At 32.7% G+C, this 17060-nt stretch overlaps 1 protein-coding gene across 5 annotated transcripts in view; it reads left to right on the top strand.

The window, feature by feature from the left end:
- The window catches only part of LOC106478511 (NACHT domain- and WD repeat-containing protein 1-like), a 164530-nt gene that overhangs the window by 91580 nt on the left and 55890 nt on the right, over positions 1-17060 (top strand). For all 5 annotated transcript variants that reach the window (XM_022382126.1, XM_022382129.1, XM_022382130.1 and 2 more), the window contains 5 exons: positions 2179-2345; positions 7365-7448; positions 10994-11144; positions 11599-11767; positions 15628-15831. In XM_022382126.1, coding sequence (XP_022237834.1) covers positions 2179-2345; positions 7365-7448; positions 10994-11144; positions 11599-11767; positions 15628-15831 — 775 coding nt within the window. The remainder of the gene's footprint in view (positions 1-2178; positions 2346-7364; positions 7449-10993; positions 11145-11598; positions 11768-15627; positions 15832-17060) is intronic.

A 17060-nucleotide genomic window follows, 5' to 3' on the forward strand; every position in this document is an offset into this window, starting at 1 on the left:
AAATTTTGTATTAGGTATATATATATATATATATATAACTTATAATCTTTAACTTTGTAGTTTATTGTAACTTTTAAGTATATTAGAAAATTATGTTAGAATTTCACAAGATTTATATTTTGTTATGAAGTAATCTATTTAAAGTTTTATAAATTTAATCAGGAAGTATACAATTTGCGGTGATTCTATATATTCCAAACCCAAAAATATTTTAAAAGACCAGATTTTATATTTAAATTGTGTTGTTTTTTAAGATAAAATATAGACAATTGAAAAGTAGTGAAAACTACGGAACTAGTTCTGTAAATAATTTTGAATAACTGTGAAAGTTTAAAGAAAGAATAAAACAAGTTGTTATACGAAATATAACATTAACAGAAAGTGAAATTTAAATTGTCAAATTATTATTATTATATACATATAGGAATATTATATTTGTATTCTGTCAATACTAGCTGAAAAGCAGCAACGAGATTTCTGTGGCATTTCTGCCACAATGTCCATTTTACTTTTATTCTACTATATAACATAAGTTGTTTAAGTTAAAAGAACGTGCAATACAGGTTACACAGGCCTGCGAATTTAAACTTCATAAAAATTGTTTTGGTTTTAATAACGGATTTTCCATAATTCAACTACGCAAATTTCAAAAATAATATTCATTTTTTTTTCTGTCACGCAAGGAATTTGTATAAATCGAGAAGAAAACACTTTTACTTAGATCAAATTATTATTTCGTTTACCACAATGAACATTTTTTTATTATTATGTTGGTTAACAAAAGTACAAACAAACTGAAGAAAAGGGAAGAACATTGATGTCAATCGAATATGCATCATCATTCATCCTGATTATTTTTGTGAAATCTACGTCTTTCACTATCAAACTACGTATTGTGGTCTTTCTTTGATGTATTGCGTTATGACGTTTTGTGAAAAATCTGTACGTGATGAATTGAAATAGATATCATTTTCGGATTCAGCGTACAGGAATGACTGTAGAACATTTCAAGACAATAAAATAATCGCAGGCCTGTGTTATCAGTATTAGTAGCTTCTTCTTATGAATTCCGATATTTGGGGGGAGTGAATTGTTTATAACACTTTCTTGGTTTACGTCTAGAAATTCTGTTTATACTGATTGATGACAACAATAATCTTCTTTCAATGAGGTTAGTACTGTTAGCAAGAGGAATAAAATGTTTGCATTTGTTGTTAAACTAGCTAGAATAATTTATTACATGTGCATGACGGCGAGTGTTTTGTTTTCATCTGATTGTCATAAATCTTTAATACAAGGGTAAAGTTATCCCGAGGACCAATTGAAAAAATGTTGAAAAATTTAACCCAATAATAAAGGGCAGCCTATTTAGTTATAATGGTAACAAATTGGGATTTTGAAATAAAAGGTCAAACTAGAAAACAAATTGAGATAGGGCGAGGATCTTGGCACCTAGACCAATATTTTGAGGGTTAAGAATTGTTTGGTGTATATTTAAGATTGGTTAATGCTAAAGTTTAAAAAGTGTGTCTTTCTAGTTCCAAATATTGTCAAGTAATAAATAACAAAACTTTTGGAAACGTTTCACAATATGTATGTTTTAGAATGATTATTTTATATTAATAAGATAGGAATATAAGCTTGTATTATGGTAAATTAATTTGTCATAACTATGTATAGTTTATTTCAAAAACGTACCAAACTAACAGTTATTTAATTATTTATATTCATTCCGTGTATCATTGTGGATTATGAATGACTTCGTTAAGGTGTCTAAATTATACCCTCCAATATGTTTTATCAATTAATTTATTTAAACAAAGTATGTTTCTATGTTTATCAATTTAACAATTACCTTATTAAGAACATTAACCTTTTGTTCGAAATTTATTAAAGATGCCAATATTACTTTTTAGCGTTGAAAAAGCAGAAAGTTAAGTAATAAAACCTCCTTTCAAGTTGCAAAGAGAAATTTTAAGTAAATAAATGCTATTTTAATAAACAATGCTACCAAAAATCTAAAAACTATTTTACGTATGTGCATCTGTCACACATTGATTCAAATAAGCATATCCATATACCATTTAGTTAACAGAAGGCTTACAGCAAGAACAGCAATATCTGAAAATTACTGGGAATGATGATGAAGTAGACATCTTCTAATGTATTTTTTATCAGGCGTCCAGCCCAATGTAAGAAGAAACAGTTTCTCCAACAAGTACAGAGCTGGACCGAAGATGCTGAGACTTTAACGAGAATAATCCAATATGGCGCTCGGGTGGCTTTTGAGGAAGGCTTAATTAATCAAGTGAATCGACAGAAGCAGAGACGGTATTTTATGTCAGGTGTGTATAGTCACCTGATGAAAACCGTCGTTTATTTAAATCAGCTGTGACTTTCTCTAAATGTAACCTAACTATTTGGAATAGAAATCACATCTCTATGCCTTTTAACAAACTCAAAAGTCCTTTTTTTTAAGCTCGATAGGGCAGGCCCATCATCGAAATAACCTTTTTATATCATGTATGTGTGTCTACGTTTAACCCAATTATTACACAGAGACGTTCCCGACTGTAATAGGTTATTTTGAATAAGAGTACATGTCCTGCCTTGAATTTTAATCTAATATACCACATAGATTTACCGCTCATCCAATTGCCAATTTATATCAGGTCTACACTTTCGTCATTAAACCCAAAATCCATTTATCTCAAACCTACGAGTTTCTTAAAGTTAAACTTAATTACGTCGTCAAACTTCAAGCACACTAGCAGTGTTCTACGTGATATTAAAGAAAATAGATCTTCCACAAAATTAAATAAAGTTTAAATGGTATGATCGTGTTTGATAACTTTTTCTTTCCCTAAATAAATAAAAAAGCTATTTCTTTAAATCTCACATTTTTGACCTTTAACTTTTAATAACCCGATTATTGGAGCTTCGCTTTACGATGGTGTACATAATAAAATCTGAAAAGCAAATATAAAGCCTTAATCTTTTCACGAAGAAGTACAAACGTCAAACTGGTAACAAAGTAACAAAACGGGCAATTACTAGTGTGTTAAACATTTAGCTCAGTTGGTAGAGTATTCGCTTTGGGTGTGACTGGTTTGGGGTTCGCTGGTGAATTAAAGGCAAAAAAGGACTGCCATAGCAGTATAGAGCAAATGTTTTGATAATATAGTAAATGTATCTAATCACTAATTTTACTGAAATTAATTTGGCTATTAATTTTCAAATAACTGATGAATATCAAAAAAATGCTACTACTAAAGGTTATTTTAGCTTTTTAAAACGTAAATTCTAGTTTAAGCACATATTTATTTTGAATGTTTGTTTGTAATTAAGCACAAAACTACACAATGGGCTATCTGTGCTCTGCCCACCACAGGTATCGAAACCCGGATACTAGTGTTGTAAGTCCGCAGATATACCGCTGTGCCACTGGGGGGGGCGTTTATTTTGAAATACTTATATAACCCAAAAATCTAGATAAAACTCCTGTGAAATATTAATGTATTATCAGATCTACGGAAACTGTCATTAAACAAATTGTACTTCTTTTAAATTACATTAATTTTTTTCGTATAATAAAACATATTTGACACAGTTTCATCCAGGCAGAGTTAATTCAAACGTATGATATCACTAATTCACACATATGAATTCCCTTGAGTGATCTTTTGCCTTTTAACGAATGAAATTTTGAGTTAGGTACGCGTTTATCTAATAATATTATTTGCCAGGTCAAAAACTATCAACGATTCAAACTCTTATATTTATAACGATTTCATTATTCTAAGTACGAAGTATTTAATTTCAGTAGTGCATATTGGTGTATAGAAGACATTAATACTAGAAATAAACAACCTTATGACACCAAAATGTTGTTTTTATTTAATTAGACACTCAACATTTTCGCGTTACAGCTTCTTCAGGAGCGTTCACTAAAACAAAAAACGAAACTGATAGTACAAAACTTCAAGGGCCGGCATGGCCAGGTGGTTAGGGCGCGCGATTCGCAATCTGAGGGTCGCGGTTCGATTCCCCATCACACCAAACATGCTCGCCCTTTCAGCCGTGGGAGCGTTATAATGTGATGGTCAATCCCACTATTCGTTGGTAAAAGAGTAGCCCAAGAGTTGGCGGTGGGTGGTGATGACTAGCTGCCTTCCCTCTAGTCTTACACTGTTAAATTAGGGATGGCTAGCGCAGATAGCCCTCGTGTAGCTTTGCGCGAAATTCAAAACAAAGCTTCGAGTGGTTTAAATTTTGACTGTCTAATTAAATAAAAACAACATCTTGGTGTAAAAAAGGTCGTTTATTTCTAGTATCAAGTACGAAGTAGTTATTGGTTGATTCATGAAGCCAAATTATTTTGTATGTGTTGCTAACTTGTATCTTTATTTTCATCAAAATAAAGTTTTGATAAAGACTTCTATCATCTGTTTAACTTACATCACCTTGTAGGTATATTGATCGTTTCTGTTGTTTAGTATCAACATTACCCTGCAACTGATATCCTCGTAACTTACGTATCAAACATACGTCTATTTGCATCACCAAAGTTCATTATTTTGATTTCGGTGTTCAAATATAAATCGTTCAGTTGCTGACATACGTTTTGACTACAAAAAAAATATTTTTATGTTTTTAGTCTTCACTTTCTTTTTGTTATTATCCTTTCCTTTTGAAACACAAAGTTGCTGAACGATAACTAAGTTGCTGTAACATGCGTAATAACCTAATATGCGCAATAAACGTAACACGAGACTGTATATTTGCTTTCTTTCCACATTCCTTAAATCAGAAGTGTGTAAAAATTAACATTTCAGCTCTATCTTTTGTTTACCATTAGTCACCGCTCCAGAGGCGCATCTTTCAATACGAAAACTCATGAGTTGGACTGGATTATGATAGACAAAAACTTTATTTTATAAGCTATTTATATATTCAGTACAAGAACTTTTAAATTTGAGATTTTGAATACCGAAAGAAGGAGAACCATTAAAATTAGTAGAACTAACACGATAAAAATTACCTAAAAATGCAGTCGGTTTTGTTTACAGATTTCATTTGATTTATTCATCATAGCTTTAAAATAAAGCATTTCGTCAGATTTCTATAGAAATACAAAATTATTCCCTTGTTAAGCTGTTTTGCTTCTTTAAAACAAGTTCAAAGTTTTAGTTACTTCATGAATGAAAAGTACTGCCACACACTTTGTACTTCTAAACATAAACAGCGACTTTACATGTGCTATAACCATCCTAGTTATTTACTGCACACAGTATTGTCGTCACTTCCCGCAAATTTTCTTGACTGAGACTAAAGACAATGACTTCATTTTTCAACCGTATTAATATTTTCTTTTTTATCAGTACGAGTTCTTTGATCTTTTTATAATTTATAATTACATGCACGAACCTCCTTTCTGAGCTTAATTGACAGTACCACTTGATAGTGTTGACATCTTCGTCCGGGTAATTATTTTCTCAGATTTCTGGCTCGACTGAGATAACTCGGAAATTCATCTTTTAATCTGTTTGGATGATTATCAATATCTCTGAGTTCACCACTTCAATTACTTTAACAATAACAACTAATCTTCCAGTTATTTAAAGGTTACGACCTATGAATTCATTGTCAGAAATCGTTTAATAGTAAACACTGGTGATAATATTCTTGCTATTGCCAAATCCCTTCTGTGTCTTTTGCAATCCACTGTTTTCAGTCCTCAGATGACAGCTCTGGATTTATTTCTTGTTGTAGCCATAGAGTTCATGCCAGCCCATCTCTAGCATCCTTTCACGTTACTTGATTGGAGATGTGCTGGTTTGAAAAATGGCTGAGTTGAGGCTGTCGTTACTTGTTTTCCCTAGCTACCTTCATCCCAGGATTACACCGAATAACAGTATTTATATATATATTCATTTTCTGGCTTCACTTAGCTAAAACAGGCAACTCCTCCCCCGGCATGCAAATTGAAATGGATTTTCCACTTTCGTCTATAGAACATTGTCTCTCCCAACAGAAACATAATTCTGGATCAAACATGCTGTCATTCTTCTAGCAGCTATGGGATATCTTTTAATCAGCAAAATACTTTTGTTAGCTGTCCCTCTTCGTAAGAGGACTCTGCTATACCATACCTGTGACTCCTACTCTGCTGCAAATGCCGCTGATATCTATATTTCTGCCAAAGGGTTAAAGTTAATAATTTAAATTGCTTTTAAGTCCCTAAGACCTATTTGGTGCTTCATGGGTTCATTCAGTAAATCTTCAATAAATTTATTAATCCAGATTCCTTCTTGATTCATCTTAACCATTCCTGAGTATGTTTCTTCATGCAGAAGCTACAGATCATGTACATAGGCAGTCACAGCCTTTGAGACATAATCTTATATGCCTTGAATTTGGCCCAATAAATAGCTTCGTTTTTTGCCTGTTCAAATCACCTCAATTTTCTGCTACCGATGACTCCTCTTTTTCAACTGTCTTTCACAAAATGCTCATCTGTATCCTGGACAGGATAGTCTAAGCTGAGCAGGATATTCCATACTACCACTTGCAACAACATGATGTGATATAGGACCTTTTGATAAATCTATAGAGTTCCAACATACAAATGCCTTTTCTGAGGTATAGCCATGGTTCCTGAACAACTGAGACAAAACAGCAATTAGACCACTACACATATTATATATAGTATAAAAAAACCAAGAATTTGCGTTTAATCACAGATGCCTGATTTTCGTAACAATGAACTAATGTAGTGGGGGAATCGCATTATTTCATAAAAGTGCGATAACAAGAATACCACAAATTACGGTTATTCTAATTATTTTGTGTAGCGTAGTTCGTTGTTGTGAAATATTTTCCACTCAACTTCCTAAATACACTCAGATTTTTAAATTCTCCTATTTGATCTATTTGAAAGGCAAGTTTAATCTTAACGTACTGAATAAATGAGTCTTAAAACCTTATCTGCATATTTACTGAAAGCAAACAATAGTGCTAGTTGATACGGTTCAAAACGTCAAATGCCGGCGAAGCAATGACAACAATAGGAAGCTGTATGTTTTTTGTTGTTGTTGGTTTTTTTAGAGATTCGTTTTAATTAGTTCATTCGGATTTTAAATCAGAGAGGGTCTAAGAGGGTTGTAAAAAATCGTTTGAAGTTTAGCTTAATTTTTATTAGTATTATTATTAGGCCTAATAATACTAGTTCTATATGGCTAACTTAATTTGCTGTGACTTAAATGAAATATAGAATTTAAAGCAAATAGCATATTTTATATGTTTATTAATTAACCTATACAGAATTTGTGTGATTTTTTTGTTAATAAAATGATTTTCTTCAGGAGTACATGCACATTTCGATGAGGCGTTACAACTCTCAAAGGCAGCTAGTCAGCGAATGTTATGTGTTATCAGGCAGTTCGAAGGTAAGAATTTTATATAAATTTTTAACTGCTTTATAAAAATAACACAGAATAACTCATAGACCATACCTTATTTCAAGAATTACTTATATTTAGAATTAATACAACTGTGATAAATGAGCTTCTTAAGTTCAGAAATGAATTATAATATTTTCTAACATTGATAGAATCCTTATATAGATTTGTGCAATAGTGTATTAGTTACTGAAGAAATAGTTTGGTTTAATCAAAGTTCAGAAATCTTAATTTATGTTTTCAACACAGAAATAATTCTTCTTACTTTTTTTCAGAAATGATTTAACTAACCAACAGTGTTGTTAATTAAAGAAATGGTTTGGTTAAAACAAAGTTCAGAAATCTTAATTTATGTTTTCAACGCAGAAATATTCCTTCTTACTTTTTTTTCAGAAATGATTTAACTAACAAATCCACAATATGCCAACATTTCTAAAACAGCACTTATTTTTAATTTATTTCGGTAATAATTTTTCTGCTAATTTCGCCAAAAATGTTGGAAATACTTTTACTTCAACCTTTTTTTTTATTTTACGCATTTCTTTCTCTAAGTGCGATTCGGCACAGTTTAAGCAAGCAATAAACATGACAAAGGTCAAGAAATTAAGTGCCATAGTATGACTAGGACTTAGAATTTTAAATTATTTCGCAGTTTTAATCCATCGCTTATGTAAATTAAGGTCCAATCTTCAGGAATTCAAGCTATAATTTTAAACATAACCTTCTTAATCAGCATTATAGCTTCTTTAATTTTGGACATACGACATGAGAGTCTGCACGAAGCAATCGTTTTTGGTTTTGTTTTGCTTGTTTTATGCATTATTGTTTGTGTGTAAAATTGTTGAATAATTTATCACGTAACTGGTTGTGGGTTAGAGGGATTTCTTATGCTATTTTGATCCTAAACCGAAAACTTATTTTCAACAGAACATCAAGCAATAGATCCGTACAAAATATTTCCAGATAAAATATTCAAGCAACATCACTTAAACTTTACTAAGTACTTTTCTAGTTTGACTCTTTTAGTCTTACTCCAAGTTTTTGATCAATCCTTATTGTACATTCTAGTGTTTATTTTTTGTCTATTTATGGGTTCGATAATATATTAAATAACCAAATACAATATGTTCTAAGTAAATAACTTTGCTCTTATGAAAACGCGATGTTTGTAGATTATTTATCTGTTTAGTTTCGTAATAAGGTTTGTTGTTATCTAATCCACTGAAACTCACCGACAATATGACAATAAATATTTTGACAGCTAATTTTATTTGTTTGTTGTTAAAAACAAAACCGAAGAATGGAATATCTGTGTTGTGTCTTCGCTTGGGTAGAACCCCAAATTTTAGTGTTATAGCACTCAAGCTTGACGGATGAAAGATCTGATTTGTAGAGCCTTTAGGTATCATTCGACAAATGTATCACTATGTTAAACATTGTACAGATTAACAACCCTATTTGTGTGTGTGTGTTTTGCCTGATATGATCGCCATTTTAAACACAGTAGTTTGTGTTGTCAATTGGCGATATTAATCATGCAAGGTTATATTATTTCCATACATTATTTTGGACTAATACGGTTTTTCAAGTGTGGCAGTTGGAGTTTTAAGACAGGTAGATAATGTACGAGTATGGTAGGATCTATCTGATAACTAGAAATTAAAAATTAAGAATCCGTTCTTACATTTCACATTTTAAATGTTTCTATCATTATATTACGATGCTTAGTCAGACTAGTGGTTAGCGTGTCGGGCTAATGACTGAGGATCTTGGGGTTGGAGGCGAAATGCCGCTGAACAAGCTCAGCAGTTTTACGTGTGGGCACGAAACAAAAGAGGCAAGTAATCCAGTTATTCGTTTTAAAGAGCTGGACAAAGTCCTTGTGATGGCTGGTGCTTCAGTATGTCTGTCATCCCTCTGGTCAGAAGTTATAAATTAAGAAAACTAACCTGAACCTTATGGTTCTCTAACTTGGTCGCTTAGTTCACGTGCCCATAAGTGACATTCAAGTTGTTTGTTTGTAATTGTTTGTTTATTTGTACTTAAGCACAAAGCTACACAATGGGCTATCTGTGCTCTGCCCACTACGGGTATCGAAACCCGGTTTCTAGCGGTGTAAGTCCACAGACATGTCGCTGTGCCACTGGGGGGGGGGGCATTCAAGTTGAAAACTTCAACTTTCAGATCACTGAACAAAACTTATTTATAACGTTCCGAATGTTTGGTAGTAGTTGTAAAATCAACAGAAACAAACAGTCATTTAAATGGTCGCATAAAAATGTTTTCTAAACGTAAAATGAAGCCCTCAGGCTTAAGAATCTAACGGAACTCAAACTGTATTATCAGAGCTACTACTGATTTTTTTTTTTTTAGATTGAAGTTCTCTGTACCGTATTTTTAGTTCGGTGTTTAACGATGCATGAATTCGGAATTTCAAATAGAATATAACAGACCTCGCTCGAGCAAAATTACATCCATTCCGTAGCCCTGGGATACAAATAAAAGAAATGAAGTTGATCAATGCTACTCAGTAATGTTGTATCAGATATACTTAAAAAGTTTAAATACAGCGAAATAAAAGCAAAAGAGTTCTATTTGGTTATAAAAAGAAAGAAATTATGCCGCTTCAACAGGAGATTTAAGACTGGTTGTCAGATGTAAAATACGATTTAGTTTCTAAAGATTTATCGATTTCAGAGTTAAACCTAACAATGGAATTTCTATTGCTCAGCAACATATATGCATTATTTAGATCCACTATTATTATTATGTAAACCTATAAACTGTTATTTCTTAACTTGACCAGGCGTAGTTCTGCTGGTTAGCATGGCGAATTATTAACTTGAGGGTCCATGGCTCGCGTCCCGTTGCCGCAAAAAACGTGCTGCGTACTTTGGAGCAGTTGGTATGTTGTAAGAGTGAATGTCAAATCCAATTACTAAATTATAGTATCCCAAGTGTTAGTGCTGGGTGGTTTTGACTACCTGCCTTCCACCTAGTCTATCACTTCAAAATTAGGGATGGTTAGAGCATATAGGCCTCGTGCGAACTTCTCGAAACGAAATAAACACATTTCTCTACTTTCGTAAAGTAAATTAAGCACTAGAAGGTTAGGTAGACAAATAAAAAATAATAGAATAAACATCTGACGGATATTATTAATAGTCCACAATCATCACCCTGTTATATAAAGCACAATCTGAATGTAAATACTATCATGTGTATTATAAAACGTGATCATATAGTGAATATTGCTTTACGAAAATCACATTTTTCAATGAATATTACATAAAAACATATAACTGAATGGTGAAAATAATGTATAATTTGGTAGATAAATGAATTTCAGCAAGCACTTCTGCAACAGTAAATAACAAATATGATAATGAACAGGCATTGAATAACTTGTTATTGTATTTATTCAATTTATTCTTAGGCCTACACATACAGACTTGTAGACTTCATCAAGAACATTCATCTAATATCAATATTATGCATTTGGTATTCACTAAAGTTATGTTGTTGTTTTTTAGGCCTAAATACTTCCGATACTAATGCTTCATCCTATGCTGACATCGCATCGCAAGAAGGTGCCACTTATGAGGAAGAAAGCATTAGTGGAATCCAGGAGTTAATTGACAGTATAATCCTCTCCCTAGAAAGAAAAAATGTTCATTACTTCAGGTACTACTAAAGATGTCACATTTTACTTACTTGTCTTCCAGTTAACATACTCATTACACCCAAAAGTATCTCTACCGTCTAACTCTCAAGAGGCTCTTACTTTACAAGTACATTTTAACGTATCTCGTGAATTGTAAACTATTATCAAGTCATACGCAATCCCATTTCATTTAAGCATTAAACACACGTTATTCCCTATATTTGTATATTACCCATGAGTGTCTTAAAGTCTAGATTCCCCGAGACTTTCTTATATTTTACGTTGAGAAATACATTCAGACCCAAGATTATTGTTTTTCCCCAAATATAAGACTATTTGTTTGGACTTTCTGTTCCTTTCTGTCAGCATTCCATGGCTAGAATCTGGTGTAGATCCTGACTTTCTGTTCCTTTCTGTCAGCATTCCATGGCTAGAATCTGGTGTAGATCCTGACTTTCTGTTCTTTTCTGTCAGCATTCCATGGCTAGAATCTGGTGTAGATCCTGACAATTCGGAACATGGAAATTATCTCGACAAGTTCGGAGACGTGATTTTGTCAACTCTAAAAGAAATGATCAGCGATGCCACTGTTTCCTCGCCTGAGTGGGAGGGTCTTCCTTCAACCGTGAAAAAGGCGGTTCAGGTATGGTGTTTAGATAGAGAGATCCATTTGCTAAGATGAAACTTTGTATAAAATCGTTCGTAATTTGTGCGTTTGTGCTCTCATCAGCACTCAGTAGTCCTCTAATCCGAAATTAGAATATTTAATAACCATTAACTTAAGTGGAATATGAATTTTGAAAGTAACCTTAAGTTTCAAACTATGCTTTCAATCTCTAGAAAAGCTTAAACGTCAAATTTATTATAAACATAACGACGACAAAACTATGAACATTCGAATTTCTTTTCTCAGTTGTCAAAAAATACAAACTGACGAAAAAGAAGGTTAATGTATATATATATATAATTCAGTTCATATTATATCATACAAGACACTGTAATTTTAAACATCAACAAACGCAAAATACCAAGCTATCTTAATTGAATAAAACAGCCTTACCTTAAACCCACACCCCGTTGAACCAAAATACCTTTACTAAACTGTTAAGCAATCTCCAGTCGTGTGACTTCTTTGTTATATACTGTATGTATATTCATGTTTCTCTGTAAGCGACTTGTACCTGATGCTGACATAATCTTGTCGAAACGTTGCACATTTATAATAAAGTTTTCTTCGCTTCCCATTCAAACCGTCTTCAAACTTTTATTTTCTGAAAAGCGGGTTCCTAGTCATCAAATTTATATCTTATCATTGATATAATAATTCTTCTTTCTAGCTTACCGATTAAGTTCGGCTATTTCGAAAAACAAGTCTTACTATATTCTTTAAGGCTTCGTGAAGTTTCATGTAGGTGAATGTTTTAATTCACAACGGAAGTTGAAAGACTGTATTAATGATTTCAGTATCGTTTACAACAGAAGTTGAAAGACTGTATTAATGATTTCAGTATCGTTTACAACGGAAGTTGAAAGACTGTATTAATGAGTTTGGTATCGTTTACAACGGAAGTTGGAAGACTGTATTAATGAGTTTGGTATCGTTTAAAGCGTTCCCACTGGCTCAACGATATGTCTGAAGTCTTAAAAACCAAGGTTCGATACCCATGGTGGGCACAGCACAGATAACCTACTATGTAACTATGCGCTTAACGGCAACATATAAGCAAATCATTTGGACCTTTTGTTTGTTTCAAGAATATTTTACTTGCTAATCATCAACGAATTATACTTCTGAAGTGGGAATAAATTGTAAGAAAGAAAACGAACTTGTAAAAAAAGTAATAATATTATAAATAAATCAAATAAGTCCACATATGTCTATTAAGTTATTTCAATATTTTGTATGTCTCAGTTTGATAAACAACAAGTCTTTTACTTCGTGTCCAGAATCTCTGAAGCAATGTTACTCCAAACTTATAATTGTGGCATATGTTTTCAACTTACACCAGGAAACATATGCGTTTATCAGTATAGTTTCAGTAACGTTAGATTAGTGAATTATATTGTATTGGTATTTACAACCTAGTTGAGGGGGACCTTATGCAACACATGGGCTAAGCGGCCAAGTCAGAAACCCTGAGGTTCGAACATGGTTGCCCTTAATTTAGAGCTTCTACTCTGAGGGAGGAAAGCCAGTCAGCAGCACTCGCCGTCAACAAATGTATTCTTAATCGAATAGCGGAATTGGCTGTCACGGTTAAGACGCCCCCACAGCTGACAGAATGTGAATCGTGCTCAGCAGTATATCCAAGTTCAAACTTTAATGTTTTCGATCCACAGATCGATACGCTATCCATTAAGCCACGCCCTTTGTTAAATTCAAAAACAAAAACATACAGATATAGTATTACGTAATAATGAAACAAACTGTAAATTATTGTGGAAAAATAAGGGAAGGGTGATAAAAGCAAACACACACACATATATATATATATATATGTATATCGTACAAAGCATAACAGTTAAATGTTTCTTTGTTTGAAGTTAAGCACAAAACTACACAATAAGGTGTCTGTGCTCTGCCCACCACGGGTATCGAAACCCGGTTTCTAGCGATGTAATCCCGCATACATGTCGCTTTGCCACTAGAGAGCAAAATTGAATGCAACGAGTACAATGCGTTAAAAAGCAAATGCAGCATTATCAATAAACCTAGTCACATATTAAAATGTTTAATATGAGCAATACAGAGAAAAAATTTAATTTAAAATGAGTGAAAGGTAGTAAATGAGGATCCTGTAAGCTGCCAAATATTTAGAAAAGAAAAAAAAACGTCTTTTTTAAAATAATAATTCCCTGCGCTTCAAGGAACTGGATCTTTTAACTTCTCCCGACCAACCAGCTAGGAATAGATCCAATTTCTATTTGAGTACAGGCTTTATAATTTGAAAAGGACAGTTTCCAGCTTATTTTATCACCTTTGAGGACTTTCATTTTCTCAATTTCACTGTTCCCTCCCATTGAATCTTTGTGACACTTGTTTAATGATATTGGTCCTTGAAGCTACGTGTTATTACATTTTCAGAGTAAACATTTTGTTACCTTAGCTTTTGCACGACGAATAAAAGCTTTTTTTTTTAATTTATCAAATAGGTATGTATATTTTTGTGAAATCATATTTTTCTCAAATAACTTTAGAGTATGTATAAATAGCTTTGAAAAGACTGAAATATAAATGAATTCAAATGAAAAAAAGTAAAGAAAACTCATCAAACGGTATATATATATCTTTCTGAATATGCAACTGTGCAGTTTATATACAAACATCTTTTATTTATTTTATTCTCTAATTACCAAACCCGTTTTTGCACGGTAGTAATACCATTAAAAATCCATTATCTCAAAAACGTGCTCAGTTTTAATATTTGACTCCAACAATTATTACACTCTCTACCTTTATTTCTTTAGTGTGTATGTGTTATTGGTTGTTTATTTTGTTTTTGAGTTTATCTAACAACATTTTGTTTGAGCAGTGAATAGCGAGCGCTACATATGACACAACATCGCACTAAGATGCTTATATTTTCAATTAAGATACATAAATACATACTTTTAGCATCAAGTGAGCATCAATACCTTTTCAACAGTTTTGTTGTTGTTGTAGGTTTCTTCCTTTCGCTCAATACCAGAACTTTATAAATTTTGTATAGTCATCCTGAAGTAACTTTGAAATACCCCATATATATAAAGAACTATCAGTTACTTAATCAACCGAAAGACTCGTGAATAATTATATCTAATTTCGAACTATTTATTGTGCTGAAGGCTCAAGAACCTTTCTGCTATAATTTACAAATAACACATAAGTTTTAAGCCATCTAATATGACTTGTCTGTAAACACATGCTATTAATAGTGAATATTTCTGTTTACAAAATAAATGAAAACTATCAATTGTACAAATGATTAGTGAAAACAAGTCACACAGAAAATCTTTATATAAGCTTATACAACATTATTTATGAAAAATAATATTAATAATTCGTTATATGTGTGAATTTTAGGTTCAAGAATACAAGATACATTTTTTTTAAATAATTTATTTCTGTATTTAAGTTACTAACTACGGAAGGGGAGGAGGGCAGGCTTGATCAATGTCTTCGGTATAGTAATTTTAATGAAACATTTTGCAGTTGTATATGTCTGTGTTGCAACATTCAGTTGTTTTTTGTGCTTCTTTTGTCTTTTTTTTTTTACTTCGTAACATAAGGAGTTTTTACATATCAAACTAATTCTATAGTTCTTTAAATATAAAGGACATTTCCATGGTGGCAAAAGATGAGATTGAAACCTAAGATAATCTCAAGATAAATTGCTTATCCCAAGTTGATAAAACATTATAAAATAACGCCTAAAGATTAATGCTCTTAACGATTACAGAGTTGTGGAAAATGAGGAAAACTTTAACTGAGAATGTTTTACTTGTTTCTTCTGTGACCTCTAGGAAGTGGTGTTGGAGTCTCATGCTCACCTTGTCAACGCCTATCACAACCTACACGCTCTAGGCGTCTCTCAATCGTTAGCCAGCGATTGTGGACCATTACTCCATATTCAACAACTCATGTTAGAGGATGAGAATCGCATGCGACACTCTCCTGTTATTGTATGTGGTCGTAACGGTTCGGGAAAGTCAACTCTGCTCTCTCAGGTGTGTCACACAAAGCTTATAACTCAGTGTTTTATGAAAACAAGAAACTTAGGTTATTAGATAAGGTTACTTCTTTTGAATGATGAGAGTATCGTAACATAAATATATGTGCTTGTGAACCTGCCTCCTTTTTCTTAATTTGTTTCTCACCTTCCTTAAAGTATTGCTGTTAGTCGAATCCTATTCTGAAAGGTGTAACTCGTGGTTTCGAAAATTTTCAGTTACATTAAGGTCAAACCAGCAGTTGGGAGTATTCAACCTTATATTTATTTTTACATGTTCTACAGTAATTCCTGTGCACTGAACCCGAAAATGATGCCCATTTTTCTTCATCACGTACAGATTTTTCACAAAACGTCAGAGCACAATACATAAAAAAGACCACTACGCGTAATTCTGAGACTAAAAGACGTAGATTTCAAAAACAAAAAAAATCAGGATGAATGAGGATGCATAATCGTTTGACTTCAATGTTCTTCTCTTTTCTTCAGTTTGTTTGTATTTTTATTAACAAACATTATAATAATAAAATCTTCATTGTAGTAAACGAAATAATGATTTGATCTAAGTAAGAGTCTTAGTCTTACGTGATAGTTTGTTTGTTTATTTAGAAGTACGCACAAAGCTACACAATGGGCTGTCTGTGCTCTGCCCACCACGGGTATCGAAACCCGGTTTCTAGCGTTCTAAGTCCGCAGACATGCCGCTGTGCCATTGGGGGGGGGGGGGCTCTTACGTGATAGAAGAAAATGAATATTATTTTCGAAATCTGCGTGGCTGAATTACTGAAATCAGTTATTAAGACTAACACAACTTTTATGGAGTTTAAATTCGCAGGCCTGTGTTACGGTCGACCGGAGGATGTAGACCTCGCAAAGCACCTTTTACAAGTGCTTATGATATTTTGCATCTTCGAGTGCAATAAAAGCCCAAAAATTAAAGATTTCAAATATTACTTTAACATTAACATTATTTATTGGAAAATTTAAAGGATTATTGGGTTCCTAACTTTGCTTCTTCTGTTGGATGGTTGTTATTTGATGTTTAGAGCTTTTCATAAAAGCAATAAGAAAAAACTTGGAAAATAGGCAGATTTTTGTTACAAAAGTTTCCATGAACAGTTAAGAAATTTTTAAGAATTTACTGCTAACAATGACAGTGTATGATATGACTTTGTGAGTTCGTTGGCCAGGTAGTTAGGGCGCTCGAATCCCCGTCCCACCAAACAT

The sequence above is a fragment of the Limulus polyphemus genome, unplaced genomic scaffold (assembly GCF_000517525.1).
Source record: "Limulus polyphemus unplaced genomic scaffold, Limulus_polyphemus-2.1.2 Scaffold219, whole genome shotgun sequence".
NCBI classification, from domain to species: Eukaryota; Metazoa; Arthropoda; class Merostomata; order Xiphosura; family Limulidae; genus Limulus; species Limulus polyphemus.